The sequence below is a fragment of the Muscardinus avellanarius genome (assembly GCF_963383645.1).
Source record: "Muscardinus avellanarius genome assembly, chromosome: 13".
In the NCBI taxonomy this organism is placed as follows: Eukaryota; Metazoa; Chordata; class Mammalia; order Rodentia; family Gliridae; genus Muscardinus; species Muscardinus avellanarius.
In genome coordinates, this window is record NC_137799.1 from 79,694,965 (window position 1) to 79,716,413 (window position 21,449).

General features: G+C 42.3%; 1 protein-coding gene across 1 annotated transcript; it reads right to left on the reverse strand.

Moving 5' to 3' along the window:
• Window positions 1–15,799: 15,799 nt before the first annotated feature.
• On the reverse strand, window positions 15,800–20,490 carry LOC308272448 (uncharacterized protein C9orf40; the record flags this gene model as incomplete). Its single annotated transcript, XM_080709264.1, has 2 exons — window positions 15,800–15,958; window positions 20,125–20,490. 2 exons carry the CDS (start codon window positions 20,488–20,490, stop codon window positions 15,800–15,802), a joined length of 525 nt encoding a protein of 174 aa, XP_080565390.1.
• Window positions 20,491–21,449: the final 959 nt, after the last annotated feature.

A 21,449-nucleotide genomic window follows, 5' to 3' on the forward strand; every position in this document is an offset into this window, starting at 1 on the left:
GCTTCAAACCTGCGTGATCCTCCTGTCTCTGCCTCCCAAGCATGGGTATTACAAGCGTGTGCCACCACGCCCGGCAAATAATCATTTGCCATTATTATTCAATTGTCCAACAGGTTAGTGTCCACAAAAGCAAAAATAGTATAAAACAAAATCTTCCAGAATTGGAGTTTTTAACCTAGATTTCCCCCATACACATTAGAAATTGAAACCACAAGGACTCTACCATTTAGCCATATCCCCAGCCCTCCCTCCCTTTTTTTTTTTTTTTTTTTTTTTTCCTTTTGGTACTGGAGATTGAACTCAGAGGTATTCTAACTCCAAGTTATATCCTCAGCCTGATTTTATTTCTTATTTGGAAACAGGGCCTCACTAAGTTGCAGAAGACCTCACTAAGTTGCCAAGACTGGCTTCAAACCTGCAGTCCTCCTGTCTCAGCCTCCTAAGTACCGGGATTACAAGTGTGCGCCACCACTCCCAGCTTTCATTTTTTTTATTTTGAGACAGGCTCTCTCTAAGTTGCTCAGGTTGGCCATGAATTTGCAATCCTTCCAAGTCACTGGGATTACAGGCTTGTACCACCATGCCCACCCCTTCACCTAGATTTTAAGGTGATCAAGGATTCTTCAAATACCCTAAAGACATATGTCAAATGTGTGAGTATAGCCAAGCATGGTGGTGCACACCTATACTCCCCATACTTGGGAGGAGGCTAAGACAGGAAGATTTCAGGTTCAAAGCCAGTCTCTGCAACTTAGCAAGGGCATCAGCAACTTTGTGAGAACTTATTTTCAAATAAAAATAAAATAGGGCTGGAGGTATAGCTCAAAGGTAGAATATCATTGGGTTCCGTTCCCAGCAACACACTAAAAAAAATATATGAGTGTTTACATTTTTTTCAGGAAACTACTTAGGTTTCACAAGATCCTTAACGGAATGGTCATTGATACACAGGGCCAAATATCACTGTTCAGAGAAGTACTAAAATATGTAGTCACCCGGGGGAAACTTGGGGTGTAGACTCTAGACTTGGATTGAAACTGAGTAAACCGGGCGTGGTGGCACACACTTGTAATCCCAGCACTTGGGAGGCTGAGACAGGAGAATTGCACAGATTCTAAGCCAGCCCCAGCTACTTAGTGAGGCTTTTAGCAACTTAGTGAGACCCTGTTCCCAAATAAAATAAAAATTAGGTTTGGGAGTATAGCCTGGAGGTAGAAAAGCCCCTGGATTCCATGCCCAGTACCATAAAATAAAAATAAAAATAAATTTAAAAATTAAAAAATTAAAAAATTAAAGAAACTGTCAGAGTATATAATCCCCACAAGATAGCAAAAGCCAATATCATCAATATAGCAAGACTGTTTCAGAAACAAAAAAATAAAAAGGTCTGGGGGTGCAGCTCACTGGTAGGATACCCCTGGGTTCAATCACCAGTAGCGCACACATGTACATACACACAACAACATAAAAAAAACTAATAGATGATCACAACAGTATTCTATTGAATCAAAATCAGTCAGTGATGGCTGAGAAGCTGAACATCAAGGCTCTGAAAATCAGCGAGACGGCCTGGGGCAGCCATCCCCTCTGGCCTGTGCATTGTGTGATATGTCAGGAATGCAAATGAGCCAACTGTCAGAGACAAAATCAGCCCAAGGACATGATGATGTTCATTCTTGAGATCTGCAGAACTGACCAGCATCTCACAGCTGGGCTGCCAGGATCAGGTGTGCGTCCTCTGGCAGACCCACCACTGTGAGCAGGCGCTTTTAATAAGATTTTAAACATGATCCAAAAATTTTTTTATTCCTCTCTGTTTTTCCCAATTGCGTTAGGTTTGCTAAAAAGAAAAAAGAAAAAAATTGGCACTTAGAAATTTGGTAAGAGCAATGAATTATTTATCATATTATATCACATGGCCTTGTAGCAATACTTTCATTTGCTTACCTAACCCACATGACTCTATAATAAGTTGGACACTACAACTATTCTTAGTCAACAGACTAAAACTTCTCAGCCTCAAACTAGTACACCTTCGACAAATTAAAGCATGAAGAAAGAGATTTGCTCTAACCATATAAAGATAACACAGATTTTAGGCATCTATGTCTTTATCTCATTTACCTCACATGGCTGTTACCTCACCCAAGTCCAGGTGCTAGCGCCATGACAGGCCCCTGAAGTCATGCTGAGACAAGGAAGACGACTGTATTAGAAAGCCGGCTGGATGGGCTGATGGGGCACTCTCGCCGGTCCAGCCTCTCAGGAGCGGCCGATGAGTGCTACCAGACTGGGCGCCTGCTCACAGTGGTGGGTCTGCCAGAGGATGCACACCTGATCCTGGCAGCCCAGCTGTGAGATGCTGGTCAGTTCTGCAGATCTCAAGAATAAACATCATTATGTCCTTGGGCTCAACTCTGTCATTTTTTAAAATTTGGTGTAAGTCTTTATTTCTGAAGCATTAGACTCTCCGCCTACCGGGCCTCCGACCTCCAGAGTGTTATGTCCAACTTACTCTCCCCAGTATCATCATACACACACATACACTCAGCAATAAGGGGAATCAGCCTAAGGTCTTACCACTGCTGCAGGGGACTAGACAGCAATGAGCAGTTCTATGGATTTAATAGGAAAAGCTGAAATTGGGAACATTCTACTATTTATGCCTTAATCACATTTTCATAGTTTTTCAAAGGGAAGAGGTGTTTTGGCATATTAAATCTTTGGAAGCTATTGAATAGAACACGTCAAATATTTACTTAGCGTAAATAAAATCGACTACTACTGTGAAAGAATGTAACATGAGCATTGTTTTCTGCTGCAAAAGCTATTCTTAGCCAGGGGTGATGGCGCATGTCTGTGATCCCAGTACTTGAGAGGCTGAAACAGGTTCAAGAACAGCTTCAGCAATTTAGCAAGGCCCTCAGCAACCTAGACTCTGCTTCAAAATAAAAATAAAATAAGGCTGGGTGAAAGAAAGAAAGAAAGAAAGAAAGAAAGAAAGAAAGAAAGAAAGAAAGAAAGAAAGAAAGAAAGAAAGAGAGAGAGAAAAAAGGAAGGAAGGAGGAAAGGAAGAGGAAAGAAAGTAAGGGAGGAAGGAAGGAAGGAAGGAAGGAAGGAAGGAAGGAAGGAAGGAAGGAAGGAAATCTTAGGAGTAATAAAACCTTAGGAGTAATGTGTGAGCCGGGCCTGGTGGCGCACGCTTGTAATCCCCGCGCTTGGGAGGCTGAGACAGGAGGATCGCACAGGTTCAAAGCCAGCCTCAGCTACTTAGTGAAGCTCTCAGCAACTTAGTGAGACCCTGTTTCCAAATAAAATAGAAAATAGGTCTGGGAGCATAGCCTGGAGGTAGAAAGCCCCTGGGTCTCACTCCCAGTACCACCAAAATATTAAAATAAGGCTGGGATATAGCTCAGAGAGTGAATGTCCCTAGGTTCAATCCCTAGTAACACACACACACACACACACACACACACACACACACACTACTTTTTTTTTTTTTTTTTTTTTTTTACGGTACTGGGTATGGAACCCAGGAGCATTCTACTTCCGATCTACACCCTACACCCCAGCTCTATTTTTTATTCTTTATTTTGAAACCGGGTCTCACTCAGTTGCAAAGGGCCTCACTAAGTAGCTGAGGCTGTCCGTGAACCGCGATTCTCCTGTCTCAGCCTCCCAAATGCTGGGATTACAAGCATGCGCCACCAGGCCCGGCTCACACATTACTCCTAAGGTTTTATTACTCCTAAGATTTCCTTCCGTCCTTCCTTCCTTCCTTCCTTCCTTCCTTCCTTCCTTCCTTCCTCCCTTACTTTCTTTCCTCTTCCTTTCCTCCCTCTTTCTTTCTTTCTTTCTTTCTTTCTTTCTTTCTTTCTTTCTTTCTTTCTTTCTTTTTCTTTCTTCTTTCTTTCTTTCTGAGAAGATATACCAGAAATTGAATCCTGGGGCATTCTACTGCTGAGATACATCCCCAGACCTTTTTATTTTTATTTTCAAACAGGGTCTCACTAAACTGCTGAGGCTTTTGCTAAGTTGCTAAGGCTGACGTCAAACCTGAGGTACCCTCTCTCTCCATTTGAAGCATTCTATTGACCTGGTACTGTTGAATGACCTTTGGCCATAATTCCTTGTCCTTCCTTGATGACTTTTGCTGGGGACCGGCTGCTTCTTAGCACCATCATTGCTCCACAGCAACAGAGCGTAATCAGAGTAAGACTTGATAAGCAGGAATGCTGAGCTAAAAAAAAAATCCTCTTACACTGACAGGCCAGCAATTCCAACAAAATGGGACCTTACCCAAAACTGTGCACAGGTCAGAGGAAATGTAACAAAGAAAGCTCTCATAGGTTTTGCAAGATCAAATAAGGATATATTTTGTCTTGAGTTCAACTTTTACCTAGAGTTTTGAAAATCCTAGAACCATGTATATATCTGTATGTCAGTGGGTTAGAAACAAAACCTAATATGGATCATACAGATGTAACTGTGCACTGGTCACAAGGACATACTTTGAGTCAATGGCCCAATGAGGCTACTTTTATGTTGGATGGGACATTTCTAATGTTTAAGACTGTTACCAGCCAGGAATGGTGGCGCACGCCTGCAATCCCAGTACTTGGGAGGTTGAGATAGGAGGATCACAGTTCACAGCCAGCCTCAGCTACTTAGTGAGACCCTCTACAATTTAGTGAGATCCTGTTTCAAAGTAAAGAATAGCTGGGCATGGTGCGCACACTTGTAATCCCAGCATTTGGGAGGCTGAGACAAAAGGATGACAGTTCACGGATAGCCTCAGATACTTAGTGAGGCCCTCCGCAACTTAGTGAGACCCTGTTTCAAAGTAAAGAATAAAAGAATAGGGCTGGGGGTATAGTTCAGAGGTTGAATGCCCCTGGCTTCCATCCCTGGACCCTCAAAAAAAAAATAATAAATCGGGCTGGGGGTGTAGCTTGGAGGTAGAATGCCCCTGGGTTCTGTTACTCACTCTCTATAAGTCTCTGGCTTTCATTAGAAATAAAAAAATAAGTCAGGTATGGTGGCGCATGCTTGTAATCCCAGTGCTTGGGAGGCTGAGACAGGAGGATCGCACAGGTTCGAAGCCAACCTCAGCTACTTAGTGAGGCTCTCAGCAACTTAATGAGACCCTGTTTCCAAATAAAATATAAAATAGGTCTAAGAGTATAGCCCCGAGGTTGAAAACCTCTGGATTCCACCCCAGTACCACCAAAACAAACAAACAAACAAACAAACAAATAAACAAATAAGTTTGTATTTCTAAGGATAAAACCCAGGGGGCATCTACCTTTAGGCCATCCCCTAAGCCTTGTTTTATTTTTTATCTTGTTCTTTAAAAGGGTTCAGGGCTGGCCGGGCGTGGTGGCGCACGCTTGTAATCCCTGCGCTTGGGAGGCAGAGACAGGAGGATCATGCAGTTTTGAAGCCAGCAGCGCGCGCTGGCTTAGGAGACCCTGTTTCCACATAAAAATGTAAAAATAGGTCTGGGAGTGTAGCCCGGAGGTAGAAGGGCTTCCAGAAGCCCCAGTACCACCACCACCAAAAAAAAAAAAAAAAAAAATGTTTAAAAAAAAGTGTTCAGGGTTGTTTTAAATCAGTCTGTATACCTTTCATCAGTCTGACATTATTCTCACCATATCAACTGGCTTCAGTTGGCAATTCTTCATTAAATCCAAAGGGAAAAAGATTTAATTTTGAGGGAAAAAATCCAGTTCTAAGAACAGTTAATGTTAGTCTGTAATTTAAAGCAAATGAGGGGGCCAGCGTGGTAGTGCATGCTTGTAATCTCAGCATTTGGGAGGCAGAGACTGGACGATCACAGTCCACCGACAGCTTCAACTACTTAGCTCGGTACAGCTCGGAGGCAGAATTCCCTGGGTTCCATCCTCAGTACCACTAAATAAATAAATAAATGACCCCACAAATGATGGCTAATGTTTTGTGTTGCTTTATACACCTTTTTCTTCAGAGAGAACAAGGGTAATTTTCCTAAATCAGGCAGGCACTGATGCTGAAAGATGCTGTATGTGTGTTTTTTTTATTTTGAAACAAGGCCTCACTAAGTTGATGAGGGCCTGGGTAAGTTGCTGGGCCTGGCCTTGAACCTGAGATCTTTATATCTCAGCCTTCCAAATACTGGGCTTACAGGCATACACCTTCATACCTGGCCTAAAGTATTCTTAAAATATATCAGTACTGAGCCAGGGGTGTAGTTCAGTGGTAGAGTGCTTGTTTAGCATATGCAAGATGCTGGGTTCCACCCCAAGCACCCTCCTCTGCCAAAAAAAAAAAAAGTGTGTGTGTGTGTGTGTGTGTGTGTGTGTGTGTGTGTGCGCGCGCGTGCGTGCGCGCGTCCGCGCACCAATAGCTTGACTTGACTTTTGCTAAGACCCAACCTCTCTGATCTGCCTCTTGCCCTTCCCATAGTTCTGTGAGCTGATGGTCCTATGCGCCCAGTTTTCTTTCTGTTTTCTTCCTCAGCATCCCAATAACTACTGTTGCTTCAATGACTTACCTCTGTAGAACCAAAATGGGACCATGACAGGCTTCATCCATACAGCAAACATGCTAGTCCTAAGGTTCAGTTTCCCAGGAATACAACAAACAGTTAAGTGCCAGTTTTGGGACCTGGGTCAGGAAGAAAAACTCCCAACCAAGCCCAGGAGGCATGAACCAAATGGGAGGCACCAAGTATCCTGTCCGTTGCTTGTGATAACAGCAGTAAAAATTCCTTTTGGTCCAAAGATAACTCCTTTGTGAATCACAGCCCGAGTGACTGAAATGTATAAAATTGCCTTGGAACAAAGACTCGGGGTCCTTGTCAAGACTCCACTGCATTGGAGGGACTTGGACCCTAGCTCAAGCTAGTTCCCCAATGAACCCCCTTCCTGCCTTTGCATTATTGTGTGTGGTGGTCTCTGTCACCCTGGGATCCCAGCTTTGAGTATAACACCTCCAAGCACATGACTTCAGATTTTGTTTCTTCAGTCCTGAGACCTGTCCAGCCAAAGATTCTCATTTGCTAAACAGTTGCAATTGCCAACAAGTTCAGTTCAACAATCCCTGTTGAACACTCAGTCCCTTCAATGTTCCTGTCCTCATTCTCGCCAAATTACCTTTCCATTCTCTGTTCCGACCAATGTCTATTAATCCTCTTTCTTATCAAGGCTTGAAACTTTAGTGTTGTACTCTACCCATCTCTCTTTCTCATGTCCCTTACCACTCACTAATATATCTAATCTTTGCCAAACTTCTGTGGATTTTTTTTCCCCTCATTAAAGGTTCCTTAGAGGCCGGGCGTGGTGGCGCACACTTGTAATCCCAGTGCTTGGGAGGCTGAGACAGGAGGATCACGCAGGTTCGAAGCCAGCCTCAGCTACTCAGTGAGGCTCTCAGTAACTTAGTGAGACCCTGTTTCCAAATAAAGTATGAAATAGGTCTGGGAGTATAGCCTGGAGGTAGAAAAGTCCCCGGGTTCCACCCTCAATACCACACACACACACACACACACACACACACACACACACACACAAAGTTCCTTAGAACCGGGCGTGGTAACACGCCTGTAATTCCAGTACTTGGGAAGCTAAGACAGGAGGATCCTAGGTTTGAGGACAGCCCCAGCAAGTAGTGAGCCTCTCATCAACCTAGCGAGATCCTGTTTCAAAATAAAAATAAAATAGGTCTGGGGGTGTAGCTCAGATGTAGAATGCCTCTGGGTTCAATCCCCAGTGCCACAAAAACAAAACAAACAAACTTCCTCTGGTCTGTTCTCTTTCCTCTTCCTCCAGCGGGCTCTGTGTCTTGCGTCTTGTCTTCCTTTAGTCCTTTGAATGAGGGTCATTTTTTCATTGATATCTGCCCTAGCTGTGCTCTAAACATCACAAATGCTTTCTTGTCTCGCCATCTTCTCACATCTTCTTTGCTTTAGTTTTCTTGGCACTATCCTGTACTTTGCACATAGAATGTAAGATCCAGCCAGGCGTGGTGGCGCACGCTTGTAATCCCAGCGCTTGGGAGGCTGAGACAGGAGGATCGCACAGGTTCGAAGCCAGCCTCAGCTGCTTAGTGAGGCTCTCAGCAACTTAGTGAGACCCTGTCTCCAAATAAAGTATAAAAATAGAGATCTGGGAGTGTAGCCTGGAGGAAGAAAAGTCTTTGGGTTCCACCCCAGTACCACCCCCCCCAAAAAAAAGAATGTAAGATCCATGGTATTGAGTCTTGTCTATTTTATTTAACTATTTGTAGATTTCTGTTTTTCTTTTCATTTAGCCAATGTTCAATATCTAGAAAAGTGTCTGGCACATAATAAGTACCTAAATGAGTATTTGTTAATTGAGTGAGGAAATAATGAATAATAATGCCCACTCAGATTATGAGAATAAATAACTCACATAAAGCATTTAATACAGAGCTTGAATATAGAAACAAAATTCTTTGATTCTAACTCAAACATTACATTTTACTTCAAAAGTAAACTGGGTAAATCCATTGAGTTAAATTCACACAGAATTCATTACGAAGCACGAAAATAAACAGCTACTTGTAATAATGTGAATAAATCTCAGTGACGTAATGTTGGGTAAAGTAAGCTAAAGCAAAAAAGACCATGACCATATTTGTGTACATGCACAGGTGTGTGTGTGCACGTGCGAAAGATGACTCTAGGCCGACAGGCGTCAGGATGCGAGTGACCTTTGTGTGGGAGGGAATGGCAGAGCGTGCACCCAGGGACACCTGGAGGGCTGACATGTTTGGAGCTGGTGGTGCTTACACAGTACGTCACTGTGTAGAACACACTGAGTTACATACCTGTGGTCTGTGGCTTTTTTAATGTGCTATATTTCACTTAAAGTATTATCTTTAAAAAATGAGAAAATGTTCTTAAGACTAGGACACACCAAGTGAAGTTAATAGATACTTTATGGAACTGACGTCCAGATAATCTTCTTCCCTTTTACTTGACTCCCAGAATACAGTCAGGGCTGTTCCTTCTAGACTGGAGAATAGAAGGTTCTTCTCTGGTAACTCTGGCTATCTAGAAGAAAAGACCCAATATTAGCTCCCCAACATAAGACCTCACAAGTCCACTTTGCAATGAAGGAAATATTATATAGCTCGTAAAAAAGAAAAATACTTGGAAGGATGAGACAGGAGGATCACAGGTTTGAGGCCAGCCTCAACAAACATAGTAAGAACCTATCTCAAAATATTAAAAAAAGATTAAGTATGCCAGGTGTGGTGGCGCACGTTTGTAATCCCCGCGCTTGGGAGGCTGAGACAGGAGGATCGCATGGGTTTGAAGCCAGCCTCAGTTACTTAGTGAGGCTCTCAGCAACTTAGTGTGACCCTGTTTCCAAATAAAATATGAAAAAGGTCTGGGAGTATAGCCCGGAGGTAGAAAGCCTCTAGGTTCCATCACCAGTACCACAAAAAAAAAAAAGGATTATGTATATGTAGCTCAAAAGTAGAATGCCCCTGAGTTCAATCCTCAGTACCAAAACAAAACAAAAATAAACAAAAATTGTGATTGTCTTTGGGAAATGGCATTTTTATTTTTTCTGTCTTTCTGGGTGTGTGTGTGTGTGTGTGTGTGTGTGTTACTGGGAATGGAACCCAGGGGCTTTCTACCTCCACGCTACAATCCCAGATCTATTTAAATTTTATTTGGAAACAGGGTCTTGCTAAGTTGCTGAGAGCCTCACTAAGCTGCTGAGGCTGGCTTCGAACCTGCGGGATCCTCCTGTCTCAGCCTCCTAAGCACTGGGATTACAAGCGTGCACCCCACACCCGGCTCTTCCTGGGTCTTAAATTTTCCAAATGGGTACATATTTATATAATAAAAAATGGAGTTACCATTATTTTAAAAAGTTAGTTGATAGATTTAATTACATATAGATGGAGAGCTATGTTTTAGGTTACCAACTTTGGTAGACTTTATAGCTGTGTGTCTAACAATGGACACAGTAACGAAATGGTGCTTGTAAATCTTAGGGCTGGAATGCTATTATGTGATTCTGAACCCTCCCACGTCTTCACACCTGCAGAGTTACAAGTTCAAGTTAGAAAAACTCTCATATTAATAAAGTAAAAATATTGTCTTCAAGTTTTAATAAGCATTACAGAATTATGTAACAATACCCTCTATAATTACCATCTTTCATCCAAAAGGCAAGCCAATGTATTACAAAAAGTTGATTTAAAACGTTGAGCTATTTATATGGGGAGCAATACTATTTAAAAAAATTCCAAGGGTTCAAGAGCCTCTTTAAACCTTAAAATATTCAAATAAAATATTCAGAACTAATAATGACCACAGCATCACTCTATCTTAGTCTAAAAAGCATAAGCAGGGTGTGGTGGCTCATATTTGTAATTGTGCTGCTTGGGAGGCTGAGACAGGAGGCTCGCAGGTTCAAGAACAGCCTCAACAAGTAGTAAGAATCTCATCAATCTAGTATAACCCTGTTTCAAAAATAAAAATAAGAACCAGGTGTGGAGGCGAATGCTTATAATCCCAGCATTTGGGAGGCTGAGACAGGAGGATCGTGGTTCGTGGCCAGCCTCAGCTACTTAGTGACGCCCTTTGCAACTCAGTGAGACCCTGTCTCAAAATAAAGAATAAAAAAATAGGGTTGGGGTGTAGCTCAGAAGTAGAATGCCCCTGGTTTCCATCTCCAGTACTGAAAAATACATACATACATACATACATACATACATACTAAAAGCTGGGCATGGTGGTGCACACTTGTTATCCTAGTATTTGGGAGGCTGAGACAGGAGGATTGCAGGTTCTCAGCCAGCCTCAACTACTTAGTGAGGCCCTCCACAACTTACTGAGATCCTGTTTCAAAAATAAAGAATAAAAAATTAGGCTGGGGATGTAGCTTGGAGGTAGAATGCCCCTGGCTTCAATCCCCAGCACCACAAAAAAATAAAAATAAAATAGGGTTGGAGGTGTAGCTCAGAAATAAAATGCCCCTGGGTTCAATCCCCAGTACGATTAAAAAGAAAAAAACCCAAAAAGCTAAAAAAAAAAAATTAGAAAAGTATCATGTATATTCTAGTAGGTGAGAGAAAAATATATACTATTATCTTTTATATGTCAATATATAATGTTATAGCCGGGCGTGGTGGCGCCCGCTTGTAATCCCCGCACTTGGGAGGTGGAGGCAGGAGGATCATGCAGGTTCAAAGCCAGCCGCGCTGGCTTAAGAGACCCTGTTTTCACATAAAAAAGTATAAAAATAGGTCTAGGAGTGTAGCCCCTGGGAGTGTAGCCGGAGGTAGAAGGGCTTCCAGGAACCCCAGTATCACCCCCCCAAAAAAATATATAATGTTATAAAATATACTCTATAATGTTGGATTGCCAGTAGTTTGTAGAGGATCTTTGTGTTTGTATTCATGAGAGGTATAGATCTGTAGGATTTTTTTTCTTGTTTGTCTGGTTTTGGTATCAGAGTAATGTTGGCCTAATAGAATGAACAAGAAAGTGCATTTCCCTATTTTATTTCCTGAAAGAAATTATTTCTTCCTTCAATGTTTGGTAGAATTCTTCAGTGAAATTATGATTCTAGAGTTTTATTGTTGGAAGGTTTTAAGTTATGAATTCAAAGTTATGGGATTGTTCAGATTATTTCTTTTGAATGTGCCCTTAGTAGTTTATATCTTTAAAAAAAAATGTCCACTTAGGGGCCTGGTGTGGTGGCGCACACTTGTAATCCCTGCGCTTGGGAGGTAGAGACAGGAGAATCGCGCAGGTTCGAAGTCAGCCTCTCTGGCTTAAGTGACCCTGTTTCCAAATACAAAAGTATAAAAATAGGTCTGGGAGTGTATCCCGGAGGTAGAAGGGTTTCCAGGAACCCCAGTACCACCAAAATCTCTTGTAATCCCCGTGTTTGGGAGGTAGAGACAGAAGGATCGCGCAGGTTCGAAGCCAGCCGTGCTGGCCTGAGACCGTGTTTCCAAATAAAATACTCGAGTCTTTGTGACTCGAGTATTTTGGACTCTTCTGGACATTATAAACACGTTGTGAGGGGATTGTAGCTCAGCAGTAGAGCATGCTGCCTAAACAGTATGTTGTTCGACTCTGGGCCTAGTTATCCTCCTCTAGAGAACACCTTTCCAGGTCATCTTCTGTCTGTTCCTCTGAGGATGTGGTTCTACCATCAGTTCGGTTTCTCATACCTGGCCTGTTCCTGTTCTAAGACCAGGCAGGACTTGGGCACAAGTCGATGTTGTAGTTTAGTCCTCACACTGTTGCTGTGCGTGACTTTCCTGTATCTGGCCCTCTGGGATGTGCCCAGGACGAGGGCCAGTGCATACCTGGCTTTGGGGTTCCTTAGTCTCCTTCTCTCTAGAAATCCTCTCATCCTCTCTTGTTCAAAGCTGTTCCTGCTAGCCAAGAGGTCTCTCTCCATTTTCACTGCCCACTTCATTTCTTCTAGGTACTAACTCTTGGTTCAAAGCTGGGAAAGCAAGAAACAAACCCGAGAATCAGTTCCATATGAGTGGCAGTGCTTACTCCAACTTTAATTTCCAACCCAGTGATGCTTTCGCTTTAATAGAGAACACAGGTGTTTCCCAGCCAGTTTTTACTTGTAATTGTTGTTGAGAGGTGGGTTCAGTGTCTAACCCTATTTCATCAGCTCTGAAAGTCCTGCATTTTAAGCATTTCCCTGTATTATTAAAATTCCTTAAAACAATTTTATTTCACTATTTGTGTGTGTAGTGCTGGGGATTGAACCCAGGGGCACTCTACCTCCGAGCTACACACCCTGCCCTATTTTTAAATTCTTTATTCTGAATCAGGGTCTCGCAAAGTTGGGGAGGGCTTCACTAAGTAGCCGAGGCTGTCCACGAACCACACTCCTCCTATCTCAGCTTCCCAAGTACCGGGATTACAAGCTTGCGCCAGCATGCCCAGCTACTTCACTATATTCTATTATGTACATATTAATGACATTCATTCATTCTTTAAAAGCTATTTTTGCTTAGTTCTAATATAGTACTACATATAATACTATGACATATAGGTTTGCATCTAGCTTAAACTATTTACTTTTGTGGTACTTGGGTGAACCCAGAGGCATTCCATCTCAGAGCTATGCTCTGAGTTCTACTTTTATTTGGAAACGATATCTCCTGAAGTTGCTGAGCTGGGCCTCTAACCTGCGATACTCCTGTCTCAACCTCCCAAGTACTGAAATTACAGGTATGCACAACCACATCCAGCTTAATTTTACCTGTGCAATCCTCCTGTCTCAGCCTCCTAAGCACAGGGATTACAAGCGTGCACCACCATGCCCAGCTCTGAACTACATTATAAAGATATATAAAATAAAACCTTGCTGTTCACCCCCCAAAAATGACAAATGGGACTGCATCAAACTAAAAAGCTTTTTATAGAAAAGGGGAGGAAATATTTACAACTTATTTACAATAAGGAACTTAAATCAGTAGCCAAAACACATGGAGAATACTGTTTTCCTTATACATTGTTGACTGGGATGAAAATTAATAAGACCTTTATGAAAAGATTACCCTCCAAATATTAGAAATTCAACTCCCACAAGTCCTAGCAACCCTACTGCAGGTTATATGTCCAAAAGAAAAAAAATCAGTATGCCAGCCAAGTGGCATCTACAGTCTCATTTATTACACCACTACTTATAATACCAAGATTTCATCAAGAAATGGATGCATAAAGAAAATGAGGCATAAATTTGCAATGGGATTCTATTCAGCCATAAGATGAAAACAAATCCTATCATGTATCAACATGAATGAAACTGGATAACATGAAGTGAAATAAGCCAAGAGCAGAAAGGCAAATACCACATGATCTTACTCATGTAGAACTAAAAACATCCATCTCAGAAAATACCGTTAATGTTACCACAGGCTTAGGTTATGGGGGAATGGGGAGATGTCAGCTTAAGTATATATGCCAGGTAGGAAGAGATTTAAAAAATGTGTCCAGCCAGGTGTAGTGGCTCACACCTATAATTTCAGTCTGTGGCCTTTGGGCAAATGGCCTTGCTTTGTAAGATATATTCATAGAAGCAAAAATATTGGCTTTACCTTCCCATGAGTAGGCCTGTTTACCAATGTCGAATTATTGACTGTCTACTATAGCATGACACTGCAGGGCATTAGATACATTTTCCTACCTCAGGGTCAAACAAAAGGAAAGAAAACTTACAATTTTATCTTCCCTATTTTCAATTTTTTCCAAGCTTATAATGGCAGTTAAAGTGGAATGATGAAATATATTGAGGCTAATGATCTTTTGAACTTACCTTATGATGAGAATCAAACAAGATGGGGTAGGTAAAGTACTTAGAACATTGTTTAGCAATAAATAGTCTCTCTGAGGTAGATACTATTTATTATTTCTCATTTTACAGGGTCAAAATCTGAGACTTACAAGATGAAAAATAATTTCCTTAATGTTACATACATGGAAAGAGGCATTACAAGTCTTCGTCGACCCATGTCTCTCCATAGTGCTAGACAGTGTGTCGTCTGCTCCTTATAAATGCCACACCATACTTAAATCCTGCAGTACGTACATGTTTTTATTCCCTTCTCATTGGCACTTACATCTTTTCTGAATCTTGTACTTAATACCACCAATAAAAATATACAAGTGGGGACAAGGTACTCAAATTACAAAGCCAACATTTTGAATGCAGTACAAAAGTCAATTAACTTAGTCACTGATACTCATGTAACTCAAACACAAATTGCTTTATTTTTTTTAAACAATGTACAGTAAAAGCAACACAATAACTTATTTGTAACAAAGTCATCAACAGAACAAAATAAAAACAAAGCTAACAGGCATTGTTCTAGGGCAAATTAGCTATTTCCTTTAAACAGGAAAAATTCCCATAAATCTAGTGGTTCTCAACCCTGTCTGCACATTAGAGGAAAGGAGGACCAGTGTTTAAAAAAATAGCTCTATCTAAGGCCCATCTCAGAATAATGAGCATCGCTCTGTAACAGGGACCAGACAGATTTTTTTAAAGTCCTGTCAGTGTTGAGAACTATAGGTCTAAGTCAATAAGCAATAAAAACCATGCCTTCAAATAAATTCAAAACCAAGAAACTGGTCATGTAACAAATGTCCTTCCTTTTATATCTTTAAAGTGTGTTTGGGGGGAGGGGAGGCAGGCACTGACTTATTTCTCATTTTTCTTTATCACCCAGAGTTTAACAAACACCAGATTTTAAACATGCTACACAAAATTCTCACTACTTTTCATTTACAAAGCTCCATCAAAACAAGATTAACTTTCAAAAAGAATCCCCCACATTTCAGGTTTGCATAGATGTTCAAGTCAGCTATTCCACTGAGTCAATAAGATGTATTAGAAAGTATAAATAAGTTGTTATAAAATGATACTCACTTCATGTACCAAATAAATTTTTTTGATGCTGACGAGGAAGATATGACTGTTTCCCACCTATAACTAAAACTGCCAGAAATTCCTTTTTATTAGATCAGTTCCTTCCAAGTTAGAACCTAAAAAAATTTTCTTTGTCTTTAAGACGCATAAATACTGCTTCCACAGCTGTACTATAGTACTGACAAATCCCTAGTGGGAGGTGTCAGTAGTAACTAAGGGCATTTATCTTTAAAACAACTTTTCCTCATTTTTCAGGTTTGGAAATGTTACGACGTCAAGTATGGAAAGCAACTTTTCCTTAAGAACATGTGAATTTCCATGGAGATGTCTCCTCCATTCAGGGGATCCCATTTCTTCAGCTCCTCATGTCAGGACTCCATGTCAATCTCAACCACTTCATTCTTGCCTTGAAGTGGTGCTTCTGTTGGTCTGTTTTCACTTACATCTTCAATGTCTGCCAGATCAATAGGCGGTAAAGGATTCCTCCAATACTGGAAGCTATTATACTGCCAAAATTCTTCATTGTGCTTTAAGAAAAGAGTTGAAAATAAAATATATCAGTAGCTTCGAAAAAAAGGCTTTTCTTTCAGGAAACAAACTTTCTTGCTTTAAAAGCAAACTCAAATAGATTTTATAGACTACAATTTTTTATTTTTTCGACAAATAAATTTTTAATTTTGCCTATTGAAAGTACTTCATGTCCTCAGTCAAATCCATGCATTTTAATATTTTCTAATTTTTCACCCAGGGATATTGTATAAAAATGATCTTAAAGTGCTTTCTTTCAATGAGGAAAATATAAATTATTTTTATTTTTTGGTACCAGAAATGGAACCCAGGAGCCTTTTACTTCTGAGCTACACCCCTACCCTTATTTTTAAAACTCTTGGAAACAGGGTCTCACTAAGTTGTAGAGGGCCTCACTAAGTAGCTGAGGCTGGCTGTAAACCCGGATCCTTCTGTCTCGGTTTCCCAAATACTGGGATTACAAGTGTGTGTCAACATGCCCAGCAAGGAAAATATAAATCGTTTAAACACACACATCCCCTTACAACTTATTTGTGGTCTTTTCCCTGAGGTTGGGAATCTTAAAGAGATTGACTTAACATAGCCAAAGTATTGATAACATCTCTTAATATAACTTTTAAAGCAATAAAAATTTATCAATCCAAATGAGTTGCTGGCCCTTTAAAAATCTGGCAATTTACTCTGAATGACTTTAAAAATGATTTCAATAAAGTTAAAAATCGGTACAGAATTCCAAGCACCCACAAAATACTTTGCATAAAGGAAGTAGCACTGGAATTATATACCAGGCATATGGGGTGATAATGCTGTAAATTAACACCTTTTCTAGATCAACATGTATATATGTTGTTGTTTTCAAGTTCTTATAGTAGCATTGTCCAACAGAAATATAATAGGAACATATATAATTTAAAATTTTCTAGTAATCACAGCAAAACACTGTAAGAAATAGGTGAACTAAGCTTAGTATCTTATTTGACCTAATATACCCAAAATAGTTAATCTGGCACATATTTTGTGCTTCCAGCATTATTCGGACTAACCATATTTCAATGCTCAATGGTCACATGTATTTGGTGGTCACTATACTGGAGAGTCCACATCTATAAGAAAGTGTCATTAGAAAATTTACTCATTCGATATCTCATCCTTTAAGGCTTAGAGAATCAGAGTCTTTGAGGGTACTTAATATACATTAAAGAATGTCAAGACAACTTTCACTTTAATAAGCAAATGGGGTCAAAACACAGTTCTAGTTCTGTTTTTTGAAAAAATCTATCATTAAAACTATGCATTTAAAAACAGATCGAAAAGAGGTCTTTGATGCTGTTCAGTATATAATCTAGTGGCTAAAAAAACAACTTTGTCACCAGACAGACCCGGGTTTGCATAACTCCGCCACCCACTAACTTTGAACTTGACCTCACTGGTAACAAGTGTTAGCACAGCAATTGCTAGGTATATCCCTAAAATGAGTATGAATCATTAATCATTTTCTCCTTAGCAAAACGCATGGTAGTGCACACCTGTAACCCCTGTACTTGTGAGGCTGCAACAGGAGGACTACAGATTTGAGGACAGCATCAGCAAGTAGTGAGACTCTCAGCAACCTAGCAAGACCCTGTTTTAAAAATAAGAATAGGGCTGGGGGTGTTGCCTCTGGGTTCAATCCCCAGTACCACACAATACCTCTTGTTGCTTAAGAGTCTAACAATGAACATGCATAAAATGATAACACACACACACACACTTCATGAATACCCATCTAGCTTTAAGTTCTCTAGTTAAAAAAAAAAGCTAAAATAATGTAGGTGGTATTCTGAGGTTGCAGGACAGTGCCAAAATCTACCTAGATTATACCCTCAATTTAAAAGATGTAGTATAACTAAATGAGATCTCAGGTCAAGAGCAGGGACTTAAGCCCTATTCTTAGCAGACTTAAGCCCTATTTTTAGCATACCAGAAATCAGGCAGATATTTACTACACTGAACTGAAAAAGCCTTTTTCTACCTCCATGTTTTTGTTATAGCCTGTTTTCTCTTCGCAATTAGTTATGATACCCTTAAGACAAGCCTGTCTTTTTCAAGAGACGAAGGAAAGGAGGCAGGAGAGAGTATATCCTTCTTAGGTTTGCAGAAGGGAAGCAGCTAGAGAACAGACATAACAAAAGGCATTTGGGTGGTAGGCTTCTGCCAAGAGAATAGTAGCCTTGGTGAAGAAACTCCAAAAGCCAAGCTTCTTTCCTGCCATGCGCTTTGGCGACTAATGAAACAGAGGGCTGCCAGACCTAGTCACTAGTATGAGGTTAACAGTTATTCTAGCAGATTTTAAGCAGCTTTGTCAGTTTCTAAACACTCCTCTGCCTGTTGTTTCTGTATTTCCCTCTTATCAACTCTATGGCATATGGTATTTAAGTAGGAAAGGCAAGCCTATATATGGGTGGGGTTCCACAAATGGTCTAAAGAGGAAGATTTTAAACTACATAGCGTCCATATGTCCATGCTTAACAGGTTTGGATAATGATATATTTTTGTGGGTCTGAGAATGGAACCCATTTGACCTCTGAGCTACACCTCCTGCCCTATCTTTTATTCTTTAATTTGAAACAGGGTCTCACTGAGTTGCAGAGGGTATAATATTATTTTTAAAAGTTGATTTTGAATCTGAAGGAAAAAAGGTCTACATAAGGCTCATGTTTCCTAAAAACTTAGAAGAAAAATATTTACAATTTCATCCAAAAATGGCAATCAAAATTGATCAGGTCTAAAAGATAATTTCTCACAATTACAGGTAAAGAAAGTCTCAGCTATAAAATTCTTTTTTTTTCCTTGCACCAACAAGTAATGCTTAATGAAATTCATAGAGGGGACAACAAGGCAATTAATAGTTATTAAGACAATAGAAAATGTTGGATGAATGCATACTGTAGTGATTGAAGAGGTTGATGAATTCTGAGCCCTACACTTGGTTTTTCCACTTCTTAATTGTTAAATCATCCTACAACTGGGAAAAAGCAGCTTGAATTTCCCTTATATTTTTTTTGCGGCACTGGGGATGGAACCGAGGGGTATTCTACCTCTGAGCTACAGCCCCAGCCCTATTTTTTATTCTTTATTTTGAAACAGGGTCTCTGGCCTTGAACCGCAATCCTCCTGTCAGCCTAGCAGCTTTAATTTCTAAATGTAGATCTCGTTGATATGTAACGTGAGCCACAAGCTAATTTAAAATTTTCAAGCTGTCATACTAATGATGTAAAAGAAACATATAACATTAACATATTTAGTTATATCTAAATTATTTCATGTGTATCAAAATACAAATTTTTTTCGGTATTGGGGATGGAACCCAGGGGCATTCTACCTTCGAGCTACACCCCCAGCCCTACTTTTTATTCTTTATTTTGAAACAGAGTCTCACTGAGTTGCAAAGGGCCTCAAGTAGCTGAAGCTGGCCTTGAACCGCGATCCTCCTCTCTCAGCCTAGCAGCCTGAATTTCTAAATGTAGAACTCGTAAATATGTAACGTGAGCCACAAACTAATTTAAAAATTTAAGGCAGTCATACTAATTACGTAAGAGAAACAGATAAGATCAATATATTTAGTTATATCTAAATTATTTCATGTGTATCAAAACAATTTTTTTTTCCGGTATTGGGGATGGAACCCAGGGGCATTCTACCTTCAAGCTACACCCCCAGCCCTACTTTTTATTCTTTATTTTGAAACAGGGTCTCGCTGAGCTGCAAAGGGCGTCACTAAGTAGTAGTTGAGGTGGCCGCGAACCGTAGTCCTCCTGTCTCAGCCTCCCGAATGCTGGGATTACAGGCTTGCAACACCACGCCCGGCTAATACACACTTTTTTAAAACTAAATCTTCAAGATCGAGTACTGCACTTACAGACGTTTCAATTTAGACTGGTCATACTGCCAGGGTTTGGTAGGATCAAACGCTCGCGGCTGCGGAGACCTGACAAGCCAGAGCTAAGTATTCTTAGGCGCAGGGTCGAGGAAGCGGGGAGACCTCCTGCGTGCTGTGCCTCACAGCTCAACTCCACAACAGCGCGCCTCGGCAGTACGGCTTTGGTCGGGGAGCTCGGGCGGGCTTCCACAGGGTCCCCCGCCCGCCCGCCCGCCCGCCCGCAGCGCGCGTACCCGCCCGGCCTACCTGGCGCGGCGGCCCCGCGCGCCCCGCCCCGCGGTCGCCGCCGCCGCCCGGGGCCCGGCGCTCGCGCGAGTCCCGGCCCGGGCCGCCCTGCGGAGGCGACCGCGGCGGCTCGCCGGTGTCCAGGCCGCAGCCCGGCCGCCCGCCGCCCGGGGCGCGGCCCTCCCCGCCGTCGCGGCGCTTGCTGGGCGACGCCGAGGGCTCGGCCATGGCCCCCGCGTCGATCCTGCGCTTGCGGGGCCGGGCGGGGTGCGCGGCGCCCGGCGGCGGGGCCCAGCGCGGCGGCGGCCCCTCCGGGAGCTCGCAGGGCAGGAACCGCTTGCAAGGCACGTGGAACGTCAGCGGCTCGGCCGCTCGCCGCTTGGCCATGGGCCCGGCGCGGGGCGGAGGGCGAGGCCGAGGGCCGGAGGCAGCCGCGCGCTCTCCCCGCCCCGCGCCGCTGCGGCCCGGACGTCGAGCGGCAGCGCGACGCGGCGGAGATTCGAACCTGCGCAGGGCGCGCGCGTGCGCAGTGACGCCGGCCGGGCGCGGCCGCTGGTTGGTGGAGGCTCGCGGCGCGCGCTCCCGAGAGCCCTCGCGGCCGGAAGTGCGCGCGGGGGAAGGAGGCGGGGCGGCGGCGGGAGGATTAAATCCGGGCGGCCGCGGCGGGGATCCCTTTTCTTCCCCGCAGCCGCGGGCATTTCCAGGCCCCGGAGCCCTTCTACGGGAATGGGCGACCCCAGCCCCTAAGCTGACGGCGGGGCCGGCTCCTGGAGACGAGGACCGGGACTCTCAAGGAGAGCCGGGGCCCCGGGAAACAGCAAAAAGTAACTCGCAGGGTACCAAAAAGGAAATGTGTGCTCTGCGCCCTCGGCTGTGGGAAGTAAAGTATGCACATTCCTCGAAGATCTCCTGATTAAAAACTGCAGCGCATCCAAAATAGCTGGATAGATGACAAACCAAGCCAGGGACGCTGCTGGGACGCCACATTGTTGGGCTCTTAAATTACCCCAGAAAACTGAGGTCCCTGTTTACTCTGCAGGAGTCAGATTCGAAGAACATTAAAGTTGTGTATTGCCAGGCAAAGTGATGTTATCAATACTATGAAGCACTTCAGGGGGGAAGTTTGTGTGCAAAGAAAACGATTCTTTTCTAGGTAATGGGATTGCCTAAGTATTAGTTACTTTTTGTAACTACACCTCAAGTGGTTGTGAGAGGTTAGGACAGTTATTTTCTTACTAACAAGCAGAAGTAGGGTAACGTTTAGGGTAGATCTTTACATTTTGTTCGATATTGGTAACCCATCTGTCTAACTGATCTGAGGAGCGTGTCATTTAGTGGCACAGATA